At 35.6% G+C, this 21,993-nt stretch overlaps 1 protein-coding gene across 1 annotated transcript in view; it reads left to right on the top strand.

The window, feature by feature from the left end:
* Nucleotides 1–21,993, top strand: part of DMD (dystrophin) — a 2,372,918-nt gene that overhangs the window by 777,798 nt on the left and 1,573,127 nt on the right. Inside the window, exons 14-15 of the mRNA XM_004386236.2 lie at nucleotides 16,423–16,524; nucleotides 16,662–16,769. Coding sequence (XP_004386293.1) covers nucleotides 16,423–16,524; nucleotides 16,662–16,769 — 210 coding nt within the window. The remainder of the gene's footprint in view (nucleotides 1–16,422; nucleotides 16,525–16,661; nucleotides 16,770–21,993) is intronic.

Here is a 21,993-nt window from a genome sequence, read left to right as displayed (position 1 = left end):
AACCTGAGAGTCCAACTAGATGTATGAAAAGTCTCTAATGCCATAGACCCTGGAGAATACATATATATATAGAGAGAGAGAGATTGATTTTGAGGAAGTGGCTCACACGATTGTGGTATATGGCATGTCAAAAATCTGTTGGTCATTACAACAGAGAGTCCCTGATGGAGCAGGAGAAAAGTGGGGTGCAGAACTCAAATTCTAGTAAAAAGACCAGGCTTAATGGTTTGATTATGAGACTAGAGGGACCTCAGAAGACATGGCCCCCAGACTCTTTGTTAGCCCTGAACTAAACCATTCCCGAGGCTAACTCTTCAGTCAAAGATTAGGCTGGACGATGGGACATAAAATGTACCCGTGAAGAGAGTGCTTCTCAGCTCAAGTAGATACATGAGACTAAATGGGCACCTCCTGTCCGGAGGTGAGATGAGAAGGCAGAGAAGGTCAGGAGCTGGTTGAATGGACACAGGAAATCTGAGGTGGAAAGGAGGAGTGCGCTGTCACAGTATAGGGAGAGCAACTAGGGTCACATAACAATGTGTGTATAAATTTTTGTATGAGAAACTAACTTGAACTGTAAACTTTCACCTAAACTACAACAAAATCTGTTGGTCAGTTGACAGATTGGAGATTTCTGCAGTCTTGTGTCACAAGTTAGTATAATAGGTGAGGGGGAGGGGAGCCAGAGGAATATTGGCAGAATGTTATAGTCTGGAAACTGAATCCTCCCATTGGTACCTGTGGTTTTGCTCTTAAGGCCTTCAACTGATAAGATGAGGCCCACCCATATTATGGAGGGCAATCTGCTTTACAAAAATCAAACTGATCTAAATGCTAATCACATGTAAATATTTCATGGCAACATCTAGTCTAGTGTTTGACCAGACTACTGGGCACCATAGCCTAGCCAAGTTGACATATAAAATTAACCATCAAACTGAAGAAAGGAATATTTTTGAAGATTAGAAACATCTCTAAGAGCTAAAATATAGTCACTAAAATCAAGACATAAAACCTAGCTTTATATCAAATGACATTAAACAATTAGTGCAAATATTATTTGGTGTTATTAAGATAAATATTTGGTGGATTTATTAAGTTGATTGATCAGAATGAATATAAAGTATTTTGATTTCCCTATTAGCCAAACTTCCTGTGATACATTTATAGACAAGGTGAACTCTCCTATCCCTGTATGAGTTGGTGGAGAATGTCTGTGTTTTAATATATTCCTTCCTAGTGTGTGACTGGAGCCCTGGTAGCGCAGTGGTTAAGAGCTTGGCTGCTAACCAAAAGGTCAGCAGTTCAAATGCACCAGCTGCTCCTTGGAAGCCCTATGGGGCAGTTCTACTCTGTCCTATAGGGTCGCTATGAGTTGGAATCGACCTGACGACACGTAACAACAACACTATGTGATTGATGTGCTAGAGTATTGCACTGAAAATACTTCAGCTTCCTTAACCTACAGTGTCAGAAAAAACTGGAGAAAGAAGGCATCTGGTAATTAGCTGTGGCACTGAGAAAAGCTCTCCCCTATAGGAGTTTTTAATGGAGGGTTTCCTCTCCCACATGACTTTTAGAAGATTTATAACAATATCCTATGAAGTTAAAGTGTCGTACACAAGCTCATTTTTAATGTTTTATATCAGATAAGACATGTTTACTGTTTGACATTTTGCTGCTTTAAAAAAAAGGTACAATCTCTTTAAATCAATTGGGAAAGTTTGGGATAAGAAAGTTCTGACTTCTCATCCATACATGTAAATGCATGCGTATGTCTATATGTATATGCATTTTACAGAGATATAAGATTTATACATATAAGGTTTGTAGATATAAAATATTTACACATGCATATGTGATTTACACATATAAAATAATATAGACAGAAGGAAGATAGAGATAAGAGAAAAAATATCTTACTTGGGCACAGGTTTATATTAAATCATAAGCAGGACGATTTAGTTTTTTCATAAATTAATGCAATCTTGTATAGCAGTATAGATTTCAAGAATTATGTTCTACTTTAAATATGTTAAATATTTTAAGCCCAAGATTGGCACTGTATTTTAGCTGGATTTTTCAAGGGTGAAGATGTCCTGTGAAGACGGTTTATAGAACCGGGAGTTATTTACTCTTAAGAAAATCCTAAATAGAGATAAGCAACATGTGAACAATTATGTCTTGTTGAAAAAGGAAGTCATTTGCTCTGTGTTACTTCAGAGAACTGTGCTGTCAAAAATAGGCAAAACCAAACCCAAACCCATTGCTGTAGAGACAATTCAGACTCATTTCGAAAAATAGGCAGAAATTGATAATTCTGGATGTCTTCTGCCCGGATCTCGTTCCTGAGCCCATTGCCTTCTATCACATTTTCTTATGAATATATTCACCTTAAAGTCCTAAATTCACCTAAAATTCAACAAGATGAAACTTATCTCATTATTCACCTACCTCTCTCTACACGTTCTTTTTCATTGATTCCCCGTTTTGGTTATTGCACCATTGTTCATGAGGACTCCTAATCCAGAAACCTGTAGTTATCCCAGACTCATCCCTTTGCTTTCCCTTAGAAGCATTCTGCATGTAATTGGTCATAGTATTTCTTGTCTGTCTCTTGTAGTCATTATTTCATTTTTATTCCTGTCATAATTTTTTCAGGTAAATCTCATCTCATCTGCCCCTGGATGTTTTTGCCTCCATTCCTAGCCCCCTCCAGCCCATTCTCCACATTGGAGTCAAGTCGGGCTTTCCAAAATCTATTTAATACAGTTTCTCCTCTGCTTAAAATATCTAGTGATTTTCCATTTAACATAGAAGATATTTTATTACCTGACCCTTACCTGTATCTCTAAACCTGTGTCCTATCAGTCCCCTCACGTGCCTTAACCTTTATTTTATTTATATGAGCTATTTCTAATTCTCTGTATGTCACTGTGTCTTTGCACATGCTACTCCTGTTACTTAGAATACTCTGCCTCATAAAATCTACTTTGAAAATTAGTATTACATGTAAAAGACTCAGTTTAGATCTTCCTCCACAAAGCTGTCAATTCTAGGTAGTGATGACCACTCCCTTTTTTGTGCCCTCTCTGGACCTTAACTATTCTGTGTTTTAATACCTACCCATCATACTCTATTGCAATTAGTACTTACTTGCTTTCTTCTTTCACAAGAATCTAATTTACAAGATATCAGATTCTTACTCATCCTTGAACGTACAGTGGCAGATGTAAATGATCATTAATGCTGATAGGTTAGCTGGATGGATCTATTGCCAGGTGGTTGGATATGATACCAAGAAAGAATTTTTTAACAAAAGGGAAAGCCTTTTATTGCAAGACAATTAAGAGTATAGACTCTCCCTTCTTTGTCCCTTACCCGCAGTGTAACTTTGGACAAGTTACTTAACCATTCTGTGCTTCAGTTTGCCCATATTTATTACAAAGATAATAATAGAACCTACCTTATAGGGCTGCAGTAAGGAATAAAATGTTGAGAATGTGAAACACTTAGAAAAGTTCCTGGAATAGTAAGCACGCAGACATTCTAGTGCGTTCTTACATTGTTATAGGAGTTGTGGGAAGTGATGGGCTATTCTTCATTGGTAATATTTAGCACAAACAGAAATCTCATATCTTTGCGTATGTTTTAGAAGACATTCCATTCTGAGTGGGAGATTAAACTTGATTATTTCCAAAGTTCCCTTTTATACTAAATTGTGTAATGGTGGAGTGCAAGAAAATAAAAAGAAATGCTTTCCAAGATTATCTTCCTCTTTCTGCAGAGAAATTCTAATTGAAAGGTACAAGAGATACAACACACCAAAACTATATTGTACTCACAAGTGGTCCCAGATTCATAAATAGCAAGGAGGCCATTAGAAATAGAGCATCGATCACTAAATGTGATTCCTCCATGAATATCATGTCCTTCGTATCAGAGCAGATGGAAAGTAGCTTTCGGCACTCACAAAAGAAGCAGACAGCATACAACAGACGAGAGGTCCACCCTGGCTCAAAGCTGTCTGGGCAGAGATGCTAAACATCTACACACGCCCCTCTATGCACCATAGATGAGGGGACTTAAAGGAACAGTCACATGACACACTGAACCCCCACCCCCCACCCCGGCTGCTGGAAATTGTCCTGGTGGAGAGAGAGAGCTCTTCCGTGCATGCCCTCCACCTGGCATCACAGGTGAGGGACTCAAATGGGGGCCTATCTTGTATCACTCTCCCCTGACTAAATAGGCTAAATTAGGTGGACTGAACACTTTTCTACATGTGCTTCTACCTAGTACCATAGCTGAGAGACCACAAGGTCCCCCTGTAGGCCATTTTTATACCCCAAGGGTCATGAGAATAGGGTCTACATGAACCACTACACAAAGCACATGTAATTTTCCAGCCTGACTACCCTGGGAGGGAGGGAGTCAAACACCTTGGCACCAAGCCCAGGACTGTATCTCTTTAACCCTGCTGACATTTAGACAAGCCATTAGGCTTCTGTGGGCAGGGGGTGCAGTAGTTTGTTCCTGAAGGCCAAAGATGCTAGCAGGGGGAGGGATGAGGAAGATATGGCCACCAGTCTTGTCCAAAGGATTGCTTCCTAACAGTATGATTCTCAAAGTGACTTTGAAAAAACAGTCTGGGAGCAATGGCAAACTATAAGGAAGAAGTTGAGCACTACATTCTACCAATTATTTCCACCAACAATTATAATATTCCAAAGTGGCTAAATAAATCTGGAGCAAGTAGAAGATAAGAGGGCCAGATAATTAATTAAAATATCTTTTTGAACATTGTTATCATTATTGCTTTTGTTACATATTATTTTAACAAATGAAACATGGAGTTGTGGTACTGATTATGAAAGAAATATGTCGTATCTCAGCTAATCTGAAAATAGTAAATTAAATGAACAGTGAATTATCTATTGTTTGGAAGGAAATAGTCTACTAAAAGGTAATTTTCCAGAATGACTATAATATCCCCTATTCTTTTTTTAAATTATTTTATTTTTTGTTGTTGTCGAGAATATACACAGCAAAACATAAACCAATTCAACAATTTCTATATGTACAATTCAGTCTTACCACGGTTTGAACATGGGATATGTAAGGAAAAGTGTTTATATAATTTGGGAAGGAAAAAAGTCTATGGAATGTCAAACCCTATACAATGAAGAAAAAAAAGAAATTATTTATGTAGAGGAAAATACTGGGATAGTTCTCTCTTATTTTTATCTTTGGTGAATAAAAAACAAACTTAATGATAAAGGACACCTTTAAATGTGATAGAAATAATTTCACTAAGCCAAATGTCAAGAATGGTTGTCCATGAAGCAATAATTATAATTATTAGCACTTTTTGTGTGCTTATTATTTTCCAGTAATTTTATATACCTTGTATGTAGTACTGTCCCTATTTCACAAATGAGAAAACCAATGCATAATGAAGTTAAATCCAAGTTCATGCAGCTTGCATTGGCAGAGCTGGGAATGACACCCAGATCTGTGCAAGACTCAGCCTGGGCTTTCTCCTAATCTCTCAATTTCATACGAGAAAATTACTATGTGACCTTGAGAAAATTATGAAATTTTTCTCAGTTTGGGTTTGCTCATCACTAAAAGGGGGATTAGAAAACCTATCAAAAAGAATTATATAATTTTATATGTAGATTTAATGCATACATGCAAATGCATAATATATGCATTTATTGTAACACTATTGCAATAAAGATTTATATATTTTCTTTTTCATTTCTAGAACAACACTCTCTTATAGGGAAACCACTGGTCATGTGTGGCTTTGTTAAGGAATTGACATGTGGCTAGTGCATTTGATGAACTGAATTTTAAATTTCATTTAATTTTAATTTTAATATAAAACTAGAACCCAATTCAGTTATTAGAAAAGTTTTAAATTTGTTCAGAACACATTGGGTATATGAATCTACTTTTTCAATTGTGAAGTTTCATAATATCTAAATACATTTCACATATTTCCAATGAAAATTTATCCTCCAAATAAAGATGTTCTGTAAGTGGAAAATACACAATAAATTTCAAAGATTTCCCTGGATGTATGCCCTATGGTAACTCATTTAATCAATAGGGTGTTAGGTATATTTGCTAGAACACAATTTCTACATTACTGCATCTGGCCTCAACCTTGGCTTTTTGACTTATTATTGTTGAGCAGTTTTGGGTAACTTCTTAAACTCTCTCATGCTCAATTTGTAAAATGAAGTCAAAGATAATAATGATAATAAAACCTGCCACACATAATTATTGAAGAAATCATTACAAGTGTGTTGGAATAATAATGTGTTGTTCCCATAAATTTTAGTTCCAATATGATCTCAAAGAGGAATATGGCATTTCTGGTCTGTGAAAAAAATCCTAAACTTTTCCCTATGACACAATGTGATGTTTTGATTTTTTTTTTTTGAAGAACACATACAAGTACGCAAATCTTAATTATAGCTTGAAGACTTTTCACAAAGGTAACGCACCCATGATATACACACCCAGATAAAAAGATAGTACATTATCAGCAACTCAGAAGGCCCACCTCTTTTAAAGGTAAACTCTATCCCAACTTATAATAGCTTAGTTTTAGTGAATATTGAACTTTGTGTTAATGAAATCACATAGTATATATAGTTTTTTAACTTGTTTTCTTTACTCAATATTATATTTTTGAGATTCATCCATGTTGCATTTAGCTTTCATTCACTAATTTTCATTGTTGAACAGTATTCTGTTGTACAAATATACCAAAATTTAATTATCCATTCTACTGGTCAGAGAATTTGGGTAGTTTCTATCTTTTAATTATTACAAATAATGCTGCTATGAACATAATTGTACATGAACATAATTGTACATGTCTTTTTATGAACATATATATGATTTTGTATTAGGCATATATCTAAGATTAGCTTTATGGATCATTAGGCATATGTATAATTAGCTTTATAGACATTTCCAAAGAGTTTATAGGGTTGCTATGAGTAAGAATCAACTTGAGGGCAACTGGGTTTTTTTTTTTTTTTTCCCGCAAAGTTAACCGTTGCTGTTGAACTCAATCCTTATTCATAGCAACTCTACGTGTGCAGAGTAGAACTACACTCCATAGGGTTTTCAAGGCTGTGAACTTTCGGAAGCAGGTTGCCAGGCTTTTCCTCTAAGGCACCTCTGGATGGTTCATGGGTAGTTTGAAATATAATTTGCTCATTTCTAAAGTAGATGTGCAGATTTATATTCTTAAATAGTAGGAATAAACGTCATGAGACCCTGCATGAGATGAGTTGTATAATGTTTTAATATATAGCTAGGTTTTCTTTGCTAGAATTTATTTTAGGGTTTTTGCTTTTATGTGCATAATATAGATTGGCTTGGTTTTAGTTCCTGATTTTTCTGGCTTCTTAAAATCATTGGAAACTTGCCATTTGTGTCTCAAATTTTATTTATCGGAAGGTATTAAATTGAAAATTCAATATTTCTAATAAATATAAGGTAGCTAGGGTGCCTCAGACAGTTAAGTGCTTGACTACTAGCTGAAAGACTGGTGATTTGAACCCACCCAGAGGTGCCTCGGAAGACAGACCCTGTGATCTGCATCTGAAAGTTCACAGCCTTGTATACCCTATGGAACAGTTCTACTCTGCACACATGGGGTCACCATCAGTCAGAATCGACTCAACGGCAACTAACAAACAACAGTAAAGATAGGATGATTCAGATTTTCCTTTTTTGTGGCAGTTTGAATATGTCTTTCTAAAAATTGGTCTGTTGCATCTAAAGTTATATTCATATAAAATTCTTTTTGTTCTCATGATTTTTAACAATGTCTATTAATTATCAATATTTCACATTAAGGAAATATGATATAAAACTCTGGATTTCTAGCTTCTCTTGAAAATGCAGGTGATCTGATGACCCTGGGCCTATTTTCCTGCATAGTAACCTCAGTAGGAACAAGCAACTCCACACTCTTCAACATGGGCTCTCTATTTATCACAATCCTCATTACTCCCCATCCTTTACACCTAAATCGTCTTAGACATTTATATTATATACAGACATTAGAATTTGTGATTTCTTATATATGGAAAACTCCAATGTCAAGAGCCAGAAAGAAGCATAGAAATGTATCTATTTTTCATTCATTTGCTTATAAATATACAGATACGGTATCATGGTCCTGCTTTAAAAATGTAGAAATGAAAAATTTTCAACTTCTGTATAAAACATAACACTTAATAGATTATAGGTAAAACAAGGAAACCTTGTAAATTTAGCGTCATGATGAAATGACTCATTATGTTTTGTATTAATGTAGTCGTGGCATAAAGATTAAGCATTCAGCTGCTAACTGAAAGGTTGATGGTTCAAACCCACCCAGCAGCTCTGAGGGAAAAAGACCTGGCAATCTGCTCCTGTAAAGATTACAACCTAAGAAACTCCATGTGGCAATTCTGTTCTGTCATATGGGGTCGCTATGAGTTGAAAATCGACTTGACAGCACACAACAACAAAAACGACATGCTATAGGTTGATCATATCTGGAATTGAACAAAGGCTGATATTCCATCAATCCTTACGAATTACAAGCATCTCAATAATTCATCACAATTTTCAGAGCATTTTCTATTTGTTGAACTATCTAAACTTAAAAATGTCCTAGGTGAGAGGGTGTGAGGGCAGGTATGATTATTTCCATTTCACTAGCTGGAGAAGTACAGCCAGAATGCTCCTTAGAAGCAAGGATGGGAAGACTTCGTCTCACGTACCTTGGACATGTTATCAGGAGGGACCAGTCCCTGGAGACGGATATCATGCTTGGTAAATTAGAGGGTCAGCAAAAGAGAGGAAGACTCTCAACAAGATGGATTGACACAGTGGCTGCAACAATAGGCTCAAGCATAACAACGATTGTGAGGATGACAGAGGACCAGGCAGTGTTTCATTCTGTTGTACATAGTGTCACTAAGAGTCGGAACCGACTCAACGGCACCCAACAACAACAGCAACAGCTGGAAAACAAAAGCATAGTAAGATTATGCATTTTGCCTATAGATGTTACCAAGATGGAGAACAGTAGTGCTGGGGCAAAAATTCAGGCAATCTATACTTGAAGTCCAGGGTTATGTAGCATGTTAGTAGATTTAGAGATGCCCATTGTAAGTATTGAAAATCTAGAATTCGAGGTGGAGAGAGCACGACTTCACATGCTAACTTTACCTCTTATAGGTCTTCCAATTCACCATGAAGTGCTCTATTGTTAACATAAATGACTGGTAGGCAGGTGTTCAATGAAGCAGAATGTCTGACAAAAGAAGACTCTGAAACAATTACTAGGAGAAAACCCATACTGATAACTACAGTGATAGTATTCAGCTTTGAACCATTCATGTAATATGCACAATACATATATTATTCCACAAGACGTTAAGCCCAAGGATAAGGTTCCCACTTCAAGATGTTCAGAGGCTCTGAGGCATCAAACAATAAGGAAGAGTAAAAAAACCTCAAGCTACCAAGGAATGCCTGGGAATGTGATGAACGCAGGAAAGAACATTTTCATGCTATGGTGCTCCTTAAGACTCTTGCTCTTTATTTTCTGGTATCCCAATTGAATAGACTGGTGGGAGCTGGAGAGAACAGAGTTTATTAAGCTGCAACAGAACATTAAGTAATAGCCTGCAAATAATAGCAGCAGCAAGAAGACCCTTCCAGATTTATCCATTAGGACTTTATAAACTCATAAAAATAAATAATATATAAATCTGACTGAAATAGGGCATAGAAAAAACATACTTTGCCAAGTCAAAATCTCACTATGTTTTCAATGTAATCACCAATGCAGACTTCCTCTTAACAAATCAGACATTCATACAGTAGTCTCCCGTTATCCGTGGTTTCAATTTCCACAGTTTCAGTTAATTGGGGTCAACTGCAGTCCAAAAATGTTAAATTAGTAGTGTGATGAAATCTCCCGCAGTCCTACCCCATCCTGCCTGGGGATCACATTCACATAACTTTTATTACAGTATATTGTTATAATTGTTCTGTTTTATTACCTCTGTGCATAATTTATAAATTAAACTTTATCATAGGTATGTATGTATAGGAGAAAACATAGTATATATAGGGTTTGGTACCATCCGAGGTGAAGAATGTTGAATATACCATGCACTGCCAGAAGAACGAACAAGTCTGTCTTGGAAGATGTACAGCCAGAGTGCTCCTTAGAAGCTAGGATAGTGAGACTTCGTCTCAGGTCCTTTGGACATGTTATCAGAAGGGACCAGTCCTTGGAGAAGGACTTCATGCTTGGCATACCTAACAACAACTATCCATGGTTTCAAGCATCCACGGGGGTCATGGAACATATCCCCCACAGATAAGGGGGGACTGCTGTATATACCATTTTAAAAGAAATCCTTGCAAAGAACACTCATCACTGATATGGAAATCTAAAGATTCATCTGATGTTTTTAATATGATTTAAACAAATATGCAGTTATAATGGCAAAAGTGTTTTTAGATCAAATTAGAATAGATGACTTTAAATCCTTGTCAAGCAAGTTAGATAGAATGTGTAGTTAAATCTAGTCAAACGTAAACTTCTGCTAAAATAAAATGTATCTCTACATCTTGCTGTAGGTTATTTAGCACAAATTAGAAGGCATATGTTTTATGTTGACTGCCCTAATGAGTGAATGGCGAAGAACATGGATGTATAGCCAGGCAGATCAGATGTCAAATCCTGAATACTCAGGCCTCTGTGGCCTTAGATGAGTTACTTAACCCATCTGAGTGACAGTTTCCTCATCTGTAAACTATGCCTTTAGATGTGACAGTCATGAATTCCTGGACTTCAGTCAGGAGATAAATACAGGATTGTTTAAATAGAAGTTGTTGTTAGTTGCTGTAGGGTTGGCTTTGACTCATGGAGACACCATATGAACCGAGCAAAATGTTGCCTGGCCTTGTGGCATCTTCATGGTTGTTGGTATGTTTAAGTCCATTGTTGTGGCTACTGTATTAATCCATCTCGTTGAGGGTTTCCCTCACTTTCACTGGCCCTACCCTTTACCAAACATGATGTCCTGCTCCAGCAATCTGTTCCTCCTGATGTCATCTCTAAAGTAAGTGAGTCAAGTCTCAGACAATATTCTGTGATTCGTAGGGTTTTTATCAGCTAATTTCTGAAAGTAGACTGTCTTGCTTTTATTCCCAGTCTGTTTCAGTCTGGAAGATCCACTAAAACCTCTACACCATCAGTGACCCTGCTGGTAATTGAAATACTTGTGGCATATCTTCCAACATCAAAGCAACATACAAGTCATCACAGTATGACAAACTGACAAACGAGTGGTGGTAAACAGAAATAAGAACGATGTTTTCAGAGAAACTGCCAATATGTGTTTCCTAATACATCAAAATATTTCAAATTTTCCACCCTGGACCATGTGTTAGACCATGAAGATATCAAGCATACCATTTTATAGTATTCTGTCTTGGTTTAACAGTTTGTAACAACGTGCAAAATCGTCGTTATTTTTAAAGAAAGAAAGAAAAATCAAGAAATAAGTTAGTTTTCAGAAGGCTCATTACATGTAAAATTCATTTAATTGGAGGTGTGTACTACCCCCCAAAAATGAAAAGAAACCTGTTGCCACTGAGTCAATTCCAACTCAGCAACCTTATAGGACAGAGTAGAGCTGCGCCATAGGGTTTCCAAGGAGCAGTTGATGGATTTGAACTGCTGACCTTTGGTTAGCAGCCGAGCTCTTAACCACTGTGCTACCAGGGCTCTGTAGGGTCTTAGATGGCAATAAAATGAGATGAACTCCTTCTGCCTTCCTCTTATAAAGCCCAGTTGAGGCTGCATTGTGTGGTTCATGGCACGTACTTGTTTCTTTTTTAGTGGACATATTCCTGGAGAACACCTTATCTCTCAATGCTAATCCTGATGGGCCCAGTTTAGCTCTCACACATTCTATCAGTGGCTTAAATAAATTCAAGGGTGAATGTCCTTAAGTTTTGCCTCCTAGGCTTGTCAAATTTTCCTCAGTTGTCTTTATCCAAATGTTCTCTTGCTAACCATTTTTCCTTTTTGCTTAGAAATACCAACTCAAATAAACAAAGGAACTAAGATGAGAAATGTCCTTGGCACATAGAACAATATAAGATATGAATTAAATGGGAGGGAAAAGTCCTCCCCATTGAGATTGTGAGCATGGATGATAATGGAGTGTGATTTAGCCCATGAAAATGTGTTAGAGTAAGTGAACTGACCTTTAGCTTCTCTCGCTGCTGAGACAAAATGAGGATATAAATAAAAATTAATTTCTTCTTATCACTTCATGAGATGTTATAATTCATTGGTTTTGCGTATATGTGTATGTTTACCTAGCTCTGCAAAAATATGCATTATTTCTAAAAGCTCAGTGGATTCATCTACTTAAATGAGAACTCAGAGAAACACTGAGTGAAGATAGATTTTTCCTCTAGAGATTTCCAATCCTAATACAAAGACTCTGACAAAAAATTATTTAGCTTACTGTCAGTCCTATTAGATCAAATTCTTTACACCTGCATAACAATTTAGTTACACCCTTTCAGGCAATGGATAGGACCTAGCATCTTTGAGTGATTCTAGAGCTGATTAATAATCTTTCAATTGCTTATCTCTATCCTTCATACTTCTAATTAAGGCCAATGTTTATAAGCAACAAATGAATAAATCATATTTTTGAGGACTCTATATTGATTTATATTTGCGCATATGGTATTGCAGAAATCTATCTGTGGGCAGATGTGTATGGCATATGAGCAAACAATTTCTAATTCACTTGTCTAATTTCACTGAGATCAGTGAAAGCACTATCCAGGGAGAGATTACCCAAATAAGGAAGGTACACATGGGCTTACTTGTGGTGAAACCCATGTAAAATTGTTCACTACAGTTAAGTAAATGCAATTAAGCCTGTGTGTACCTTGCTTACCGCAAGCCCTCCTGTTCCTTGCTTACTAGTTAATCCACCCCTGCCTATGCCCACGTTGTAACAGAAGGGACTTAAATTCAATTCATTGAGAGTTTTCGGAGTGTAAGATAGATTTAAGCTGTGGAATGTGTTACTAAAGGACATGTATGCACTCTTGTGTTGGAAATCTTTGAAAAAGCGTATACTTGAAGGCTAAACATCTATTTGTGAAGATTTAATAAATGCCTCTCTAGAGTGAGTAGAGTAAAATAGATGACCCTTGGAGGTTTTTAGAAGATTTGATATAAAAGCAATGATCAAGCCAAATTTAATTAACAAGCAATAGTTATATAACATTTTTTTTTCAAATTAAAAACCGCTTTTCCAAAATATAATCTTATTTGATATTTGTAACAATTCTTTAAGGGGTTGGTATTATTATTTTCTTTGAGAAAGATTGAATGATTCAGCCATCAATTTCCTGGATGTCATTTAATCAAACTGGGGTAAAATAATAATACAAATTCCTCAAAGAATTTACAGAAATATTACACGAAATTATGTGAAGTATGTTTGCATATTTGAAAGGACAAACAAATGTTTGTAACCTAAGCAATTGACTGACCTAGGACTTGAATCCGAATTGTTTAGGTCTACATACTTTTATAAATTTCCCATAAAATGGAAAATCTCAAAGTGATTCTGTACTTGTATGTGGGAAGTTAAGCTACAACAGATGATTTAAAATCTGTTTTGGGGGGAACAATTTTAAAAATCTTACTTCTAATAATTGAAATGTAATTTTTTTCCACTGTAATAAATACGTATTTACTTTTAACAACATTAGTTTTTTGAGATATTTCATATTGCCATGGATTCCACCTCTCTTAAATATGTCTTTATTCTTTTCATATTTGGCACAGAATAGATGTTCAATTAATATTTGTTGTTTAAATAAAAGTCATGATTGATGAATGAATGAAGTGGAAACTATCATTAACTAAATATTGGCTGAATTGCAAATCTGCTTCAATGAATTGTCAAAAATTATCCATAATCATTATTTGAATGCAAAGGACACTTTTACTAACATTCTTAAAATAGCTGTCTTAAATAGATTGACCATGTACCTAAAATAGTATTTCGTTATTATTTTTGTAAAGTCATTCATATAATGAAACAAATTCCAGTATAAAATGTGTCACATCAATATATTTTTATAATTTCTATCAATTCAATCATTTTTAGCAATCTTGAATATGGGGTCTCTATTTGGATTAGTTTCATAGGATGGCCTACTAAACTGAATCCATTTTAATTTTCCCATATTAGAAGCCAAAGATGCTCTTTCAGTGGATGTTATCTGTGTACACCTGGCTGCACTAGAGAAGCTGTCATACCTATTTTGAAGTCTCAGTTCATTTTCTTTCATTTATGAAGATGATGGCACAGTTTGAGTTTATCCTTTCCCCCTTTGACTTCCACCTCCACTGGGGTTGATGGGCTGCAATAAACATTCCATATTTTGACCTTTTATCTCTGCATCATCAAATCAGACAGATGGTGTAGTTTATGGTTAAGGGATAAAATTTTCTTTTCGAAGATCATTTTCCCACAACTAATCCACAAAGGATGTGTTACATGCCATGCTACCTGATGTAAATTGACATGGTCATCAGGGAGATCACTCAAAGAACTTCTGGTATGTTTTAGAAAAAAACTCATATACTCAGTTGCAATAATTAAATGGTTAAAATTGTTGATTCATTGATTTAAGTTAACACATTTGCCATGGTTGACTAGCATCACTATTTCAGGGCTATGGCTTCTGTTGTAAACTAACGTAATTCAAAAGGAATTAAGAAAGAAACGATAAAAAAAAATAAGAAAAATAAGTTTCGTTATGCTGAAAGCAGTGGCATTTTTATTGACATTTCTGCAGAAAACCTGAAAACTCACTTGTGGCTGAGCTGTATATGAGTGCACTATCATTTTAATACTATAGTAAAATATTTATTGGTGTATGCTTATTCACGCACAGGATTCCCTTTTGAAGAGATGTTAAGTTAAACAATTAAAAAAATTATGTGAACCTCAGCCATCTAGGAATAAGCGGATTCTTTTCATGATACTAATTACATTTGCATTATTCAAATCATATATTAATATCTTCTAGGTGGACTGAAGGAGCCCTGGTGGCACAGTGGTTAAGTGCTCGGCTGCTAACTGAAAGGTCAGCAGTTCGAACCCACCAGCTGCTCCGTGGGAGAAAAATGTGACAGTCTACTCCCATAAATATGCACAGCCTTGGAAACCCAAGGGGGCAGTTCTACTCTGTCTTATAGGGTTGCTGTGAGTTGAAATTGACTGCACAGCAATGGGTTTGGTTTGGTTTTTTTGGTAGGTGGAATGTTCCAAACTTGTAGCATCATGTAAGATAGAAATTATCATAAGATTTATCTTAGATATGAATATATTTGTCAAAAATATGACTTACAAACTTATTTTTTAGCTCTAACTCTATGCAAAATAAAACATGTCCATATTTTGGTATATTATAACGATACAATAGCTATGGGAAAACAATTTTCTTATTTATATGTAAAGGTCATAAAAATTTTAAATTTTAGGCTATAAATGCATCATCACAGTATTGAAGTAATTGGCATATTTGCTTTTTTATCTGGTCTTAAGACACTCTCTTTGCACAGAAATCATCACAACATACATTTGTTCTATCCAAAAGTCATTAATAGTTGATTTATGTTACATATTAAAATAGTGTGCACACTTTGACATGAGCAACGTGCTAAAGGTATGGCAGTTGTTACTCGGAATATTCTAATTTACTCACTAGAGTAGTTTAGAAGTGTAGAACATTTCAATGTTTTTGTAATAATAATTCAGATAATTTTTTAAGTATACATATGGATATAATTTAATCACTGAGAATTTTCTTCCATAATCAGGACGTTAAGCTATTCTAATTATACAGAATTGCTTCAAAAAAGAGTCTTTTGAGTGCTCTGTTTAGTAGTCAGATTTTATTATTTGGAGTATGTTTTCAGACCTAAGGAAGACACACATTTTACATGTTATCATTGCAAATCCTTTCTAAATCTATATTTATGTCTTTGCTAGCTTACATTTGCTATGGAGACATCAAATATTGGTATAGCTATGGCTTCAAATTGCTTGTAAGTGTCTTTGCTTTTCAGTATGAGGTGAAAGAGTGAGCAACATCTCCTAAAGACAATAGAAAGGCACAATAATTAGAAGCAGAAGCAGAAAGGGTGTCCTTTACAACTCCTAGAATATGCAGGGGACTTAAAATCAGAGGCTTTTACAACCATTCATGCCATATTTAATGAAATTCAGTTAACTATTAATTGTTTCCTGATTTTGTGGTGATTTTCAGGTACTGGGAGATCGATGGGCAAACATCTGTAGATGGACAGAAGACCGCTGGGTTCTTTTACAAGACATCCTTCTAAAATGGCAAAGTTTTACAGAAGAACAGGTGAGTCACATGGGGGAACTTGTAGCAATGAAAGACATGGAGATAGGTTAAATTGGTACTCTTAACAAAGAACATATGATGATCTACTTTTAATGTATATTTTTTCTTCTTTGGGATTCTTTGTTTTTTTTTTCCAGTGCCTTTTTGGTGCATGGCTTTCAGAAAAAGAAGATGCAGTGAACAGGATTCCCACAACTGGCTTTAAGGATCAAAATGAAAAGATATCAAGTCTTCAAAAACTGGCTGTATGTATTTCTTACCTTTTAATAGTCTTTTAAAACCCTAAAAGTGTATATTAGAACCATTATTTGGTCTTTTCTGTCCTCTTAAATCTTAAACCAAATGTTCATTGTTTTTGCTTAGATCATAGTATATTCAAATGTGTTATATTTTTATTTTCCTTAATTATAATGAGGAAAGGTACAGGTAGATTTTTAACTTTGTTGAATTGTAGTCTTGAAAAAAATACAGCATGCCAGGAATAAGACTTCAGGTAGAATAAAAATGTAACAGTAAAAAGTGTTTTTGAATGTTCTAGAAAGTTCTAAACATATAGTTCGAAACTAATAAAGTATAGCAGATTATCTGAGTAATATGAGAAGAACAAAATAAAAATAAAAAAAAAGCATTGCCATCAAGTCGATTCCAACTCATAATGACCCTACAGGACAGAGAAGAACTGTCCAATAGGGTTTCCAAAGCTGTAATCTTTATGGAAGCAGACTGCCACATCTTTCTCCCATGGAGGGGCTGATGGGTTCAAACCGTAGACCTTTTGGTTAGCAGCCGAGCGCTTAACCACTGTGCCATCAGAGCTCCTTTAGAGAAGAATAAGAGATGATTATCCTCACTTACAAGGGGCTTATACCTTAGTTTGGAAAACAAGGAAAACATTAAAGCGAAAAAAAATGGCATTGATTATAAGTGCCTCATGTGTTTTCAAAAATGAGAGAACTGTGGGGGTAAAAGGACTTTACAGAAGACTTCATCAAGACATTTTGTTTTGAGTTGGATATTACATGATTAAAAAAAGATATCTCTAAAGCTTGTCTTCCTCTGTGAATTTTATTATTTTTTTAGTAAAGTAGAGGCCAGTTTAAATATTAGGAGCTTTATTCTTCAGATGAAATATTCCATAATTAATATTTCATTAATTTTTTGATAGATAAATTCTATTAAACTTTAACTTGATGTTAATTATAAAACAAGTCTATTGTAAATAATATTTCATAGTTTTACCAAAATGAATTGATTCATATCTGCATTTATATTATGCATTTTATATATCATAATAATTAAACCATTTCTTTAAGGCTTATCTTAAATTGCCCCAGTTATTTTAATTATGTACCATTTTACCAAATATTCATTTGTATCATACTTTTTTTTGCTCCATAGTTACTAACCTTCTTGGGCCTTTTTATTTAAAATTGATTCACTTATGAATTACTTGTCTTTATAATATGAGCTAGCTTCTTATTGATAAATAATAATTGATGAAAGAATATGCTTTTTTGAGTGATGTGATGACTGAAGACAGATTTCAGAAAATAATCTATATAGGCATATGAAAACCTGAGTGCAAAAATATCAGTGATATATTTGTAATTTTGTTCTGTGGTCGATGGGGAGTCATTTCTGGAATTGCCCCTTGGTAGTGAGACTTTTGGTAGTAAGGAATCCTGTTAGTGTCGCAGCAGCGACGGTTGTCGGGGCGGCAGAGACAGTAACCAGTGCCACAACTCTTACAGAGAAGTGGGGCCAGGAGCGTCACTCTGAGGAGTCGAACCTCGGCTTCAGTCCCAGGAGTTTATTTTATAGTCAATACAGCAAACAGTGAAGCAAATAACAGAACAATGGGCTTTGGGTGAATAACAATAAGTTTCGGGCAAGGGAGGAGGAATTCAGGTAAACAAGCCAATCAGTAACGGGTTTGGAAAAACAAGTCGTGACAAGTCTCAACATGTTGTGCAGCATAGAGGCCTTTATACATCCATATTTTAATGGCACATATCCCCACATGTTAGAAGACCTGAATTAAGGCAGTAGCACTAAATATGAAGAGGGGAAGACAGATATGAAAAATGTTGAGATGACATGAATAAAACATGATAAGAGAATAAAGTTGAGAATGCTTTCCGGTTTTCCCAGTTGGAGGACTTGGTACCTAGTAGGGTTATTAACTCTGATAGAAGAATAGAAGAGGAATTGCTCATTTAAAAAGAATGATAATTATTTAAGATCTGCATATGTTAAGTTTAAAATGTCTGTATTATATTTATTAGAATGTACACTTCTTGAGTGTAGCCTCTTTACTTACTATCATGTTTTCAGTATTTTGGATGGTGATTGTGACAAATGAAACATTCAATAAATAATTACTCGACAGACCCTGTCAAGAAAAGACCATCTTCATAAGGAAGAGGGCCTAGGGAATATGCAAAGGGTAGAAATTTGAAAAGGCAAGTCTTAGTTGTTCTTCTTGTTCTTCTAGTTACTATTACTATTTAACATTGTTCCCCAAAATTTATAGCTTACAATGATAGTTTTATTATGCTTATCAATTTTGTGGGTCAGGAATTTGGAAGGGGCACAGAGATGATGGCTTGGGGATGTCTGGACTCTCAACTGGAAAGTCTAGATAGTGGGGGCTGGCATCATCTAAGGGCACTCGTTCCCTCACACTGTTTGGCATCTGTGTTAGGATAACTTAAAATCTAGGACTATTAACCAAAAGACCTTGTCTACGCTTTCCACATGGCATGGCTTTTTCACAGTATGGCAGCCGCAAAGTAGTCAGAATTCTTTCATGGAGAATAAAGTTTCTAAGCTTGTATGTTCCAGTGAACAAGGTAGAAGGTGAACCACTTTTTTTAACTTGGCCTCAAACATCATATATCATCCCTTATTGCCATATTTTATTGATTGAAATAGTCACAAACCAGCCAGGCTCAAGGCGAAGGGAACTAAACTTAGGGTATTAGACTTCACCTCTTGATGGAGAAGCACCAAAGTCAAATTATAGAAGAACATCTGGTACAGTAGATATTTTAACAGTCATCTTTGGAAAATACCATACGCTAGAGTAGTACAAACTTATTTTGAGTGATAAGAAATTCCTAATTTCAAAAGCTAGTGTTATTTCCTATGTATATTCTTGATTGGACTTACCAATGAAGAAGGTTGTTTTTAGGAAGCAACAGAGTGACAAAATCCAAATATGTTAAAGCTAGAAGGGTTATTGTAAATAGTCTAGTTTATTCTCAGTCCAATTACATGCTTAAAGTTTCTTGCGAACAGTTATCTAGGTTGTTTCAGAAGAGGAAATTGAGGTGTAGCAATAAAATATATAAGATAATCATATGATGTTAGAAGAGGTGAAATGATCATGAAGACACCCTTACTCAAATCCTGTCCTTTTAAATTATTTTAAAATTCCTTATATCATTTGATTCCTTAAAATAAATAACTGCAATTGAGAACTGTCATTTCTAACAATCATGTGCCACTATGTTGATATTTTTGGGTGTAAAAGACTTTGGTAGTCTCAGGGCCATGAAAATGCTCTCTTAGCAAAGTCTGAATAATTTTCCAATATGATTAAAATTCAAATTATGTCACCTTACTTGTGAACAAAGTGGAGATATGTTTTGTATAAGTCTTACCATTTGATTGTTTAAGCCAGTTAACAAAATCTGACAGCTGGTCTAGAATTTGAGGTAAAATTCCCCTGCTGACTCAGGCAGTGAATAAGAATTTAATGTTCATGAAAATATGTCACAATCTGAGACCTAAAACAGGTACCATCTGTCACCAGTTCTTATTACTACATACGTAGGTATAGATACAGTGTTCTAAAACTCTCTTTTATTTACAATCAGTGTAATTTGTTTTGAAATAACACCTCTAATAACCCATGGAATTTTCTCCTACTTTTCATTGAAGATGGAAGTGAGGTGGAGGCTCTGGTATTTTATCTACTCTAGATCTGTGGTTTTATGTATCACACGTAAGTCTTTTTTTTTTTTAATAGTCAAAACTGATTTTTTAATTTGATGTAAAGAATAACATTTAAGGGAGAAAAGAAACTGTGCCCTTATGAGGTGAATTCTAAGACTTGTAGAATCATATAAACCATCATTGGAGGCCCCAGGTAGAAAAGAAATCTGACCCTGGGGAAGTGTGCTGCTGGTGTGTTTACTGTTGATATTTGCCAAGAATGGACAACTCCAGGAAGCATGGTGATCCAGGAGAGTGTGGTTTTCTACAAGAGTACTGTGGAATTGCTGGTACTCTCAAGGGGCTGTGGGAACAAGTGATAGGAACCCAGCTTTTGAGAGACCAACAAGTCCCTGCTAACATTGCCTTTTTCCCAGGCTTTGCTGCCTGGCCCTGAAATCCTAGGATCACCCAAAAAGAATTTATCCAAATAGAGTCAGTGATTCTCAAAGCATGGTCCCTAGACTTGTGTATTTGTTAGAAATCAAAATTCTTAGGCCCCATCCCAGGCCTACTCAGAGAAACTCTGGAGGTGGGGCCCTGCTATATGCATTTTAGCAAGCTTTCCAGGTGATTCTGATGCTCACTCAAGTGTGAGAACCCCCACAATGGATTAATCTACCTAAGTACAAGAACAGGTGGTTAGAATGCAGTGGAGTACTGCTTACACATAGATAAATAACTACAGATAGATTGAATAGATACAGAATTCAATTTTTCCAGTGAAAGAGAAATTGTCTTCGCATTAGTCTCTGAGACATATTACCAAGGAGAATAGGATCTTGGTTTCCTGGTTTTGGAAGTCTACATTCTTCTTTCACTTCTAATCAGCTCCTATCATTGACGAGGTACAATTTGTCTATTCTGTCTCCTTGTCTGCTTGAGAAGTTTGTCTATCTCTTCCTAGTTCTACTACTTGGTTTAGTCAGAGTTATTAACTGTGGCTTAGTGTCTAACATGGAACTATGTCCATGTGCCTGGCTTTTATCTAATGATGATGATGATGATGATAATAACTATAATTAAAATAATAAGTATCTATATAAAATTTATTGGAGCCCTGGTGGCACAGTGGTTAAGAGCTATGGCTGCTAACCAAAAGGCTGGCAGTTAGAATCCACCAGACGCTCCTTGGAAACCGTATGGGGCAGTTCTACTCTGTCCTATAGGGTTGCTATGAATCGAAATCGATTTGATGAGATTGGGTTTTATATAAAATTTAACTGTCCTTTGCTTTATACTTGTTTCTGGAGCTGTCCTTTGCCTCCTGAGTTTTCTAGAGCTCTGTGGGCCTCTGGCACTCAGAACTTTTTAAATACTCTTATTATTTATAACAATTAAACCACAGTTATTTCATATGCACACATAAGATCCAAGCTTAAGAGGGGTGACATTTAAGAATTGACTGTAGAAGGTAATTAATTACCATGACCCAAAGTATCTGGCATCACCATGGATTTCCTGTCTTTT

This window comes from Trichechus manatus, unplaced genomic scaffold, assembly GCF_000243295.1.
Source record: "Trichechus manatus latirostris isolate Lorelei unplaced genomic scaffold, TriManLat1.0 scaffold00159, whole genome shotgun sequence".
In the NCBI taxonomy this organism is placed as follows: Eukaryota; Metazoa; Chordata; class Mammalia; order Sirenia; family Trichechidae; genus Trichechus; species Trichechus manatus.
This window is presented reverse-complemented; position numbering and strand designations above follow the sequence as displayed.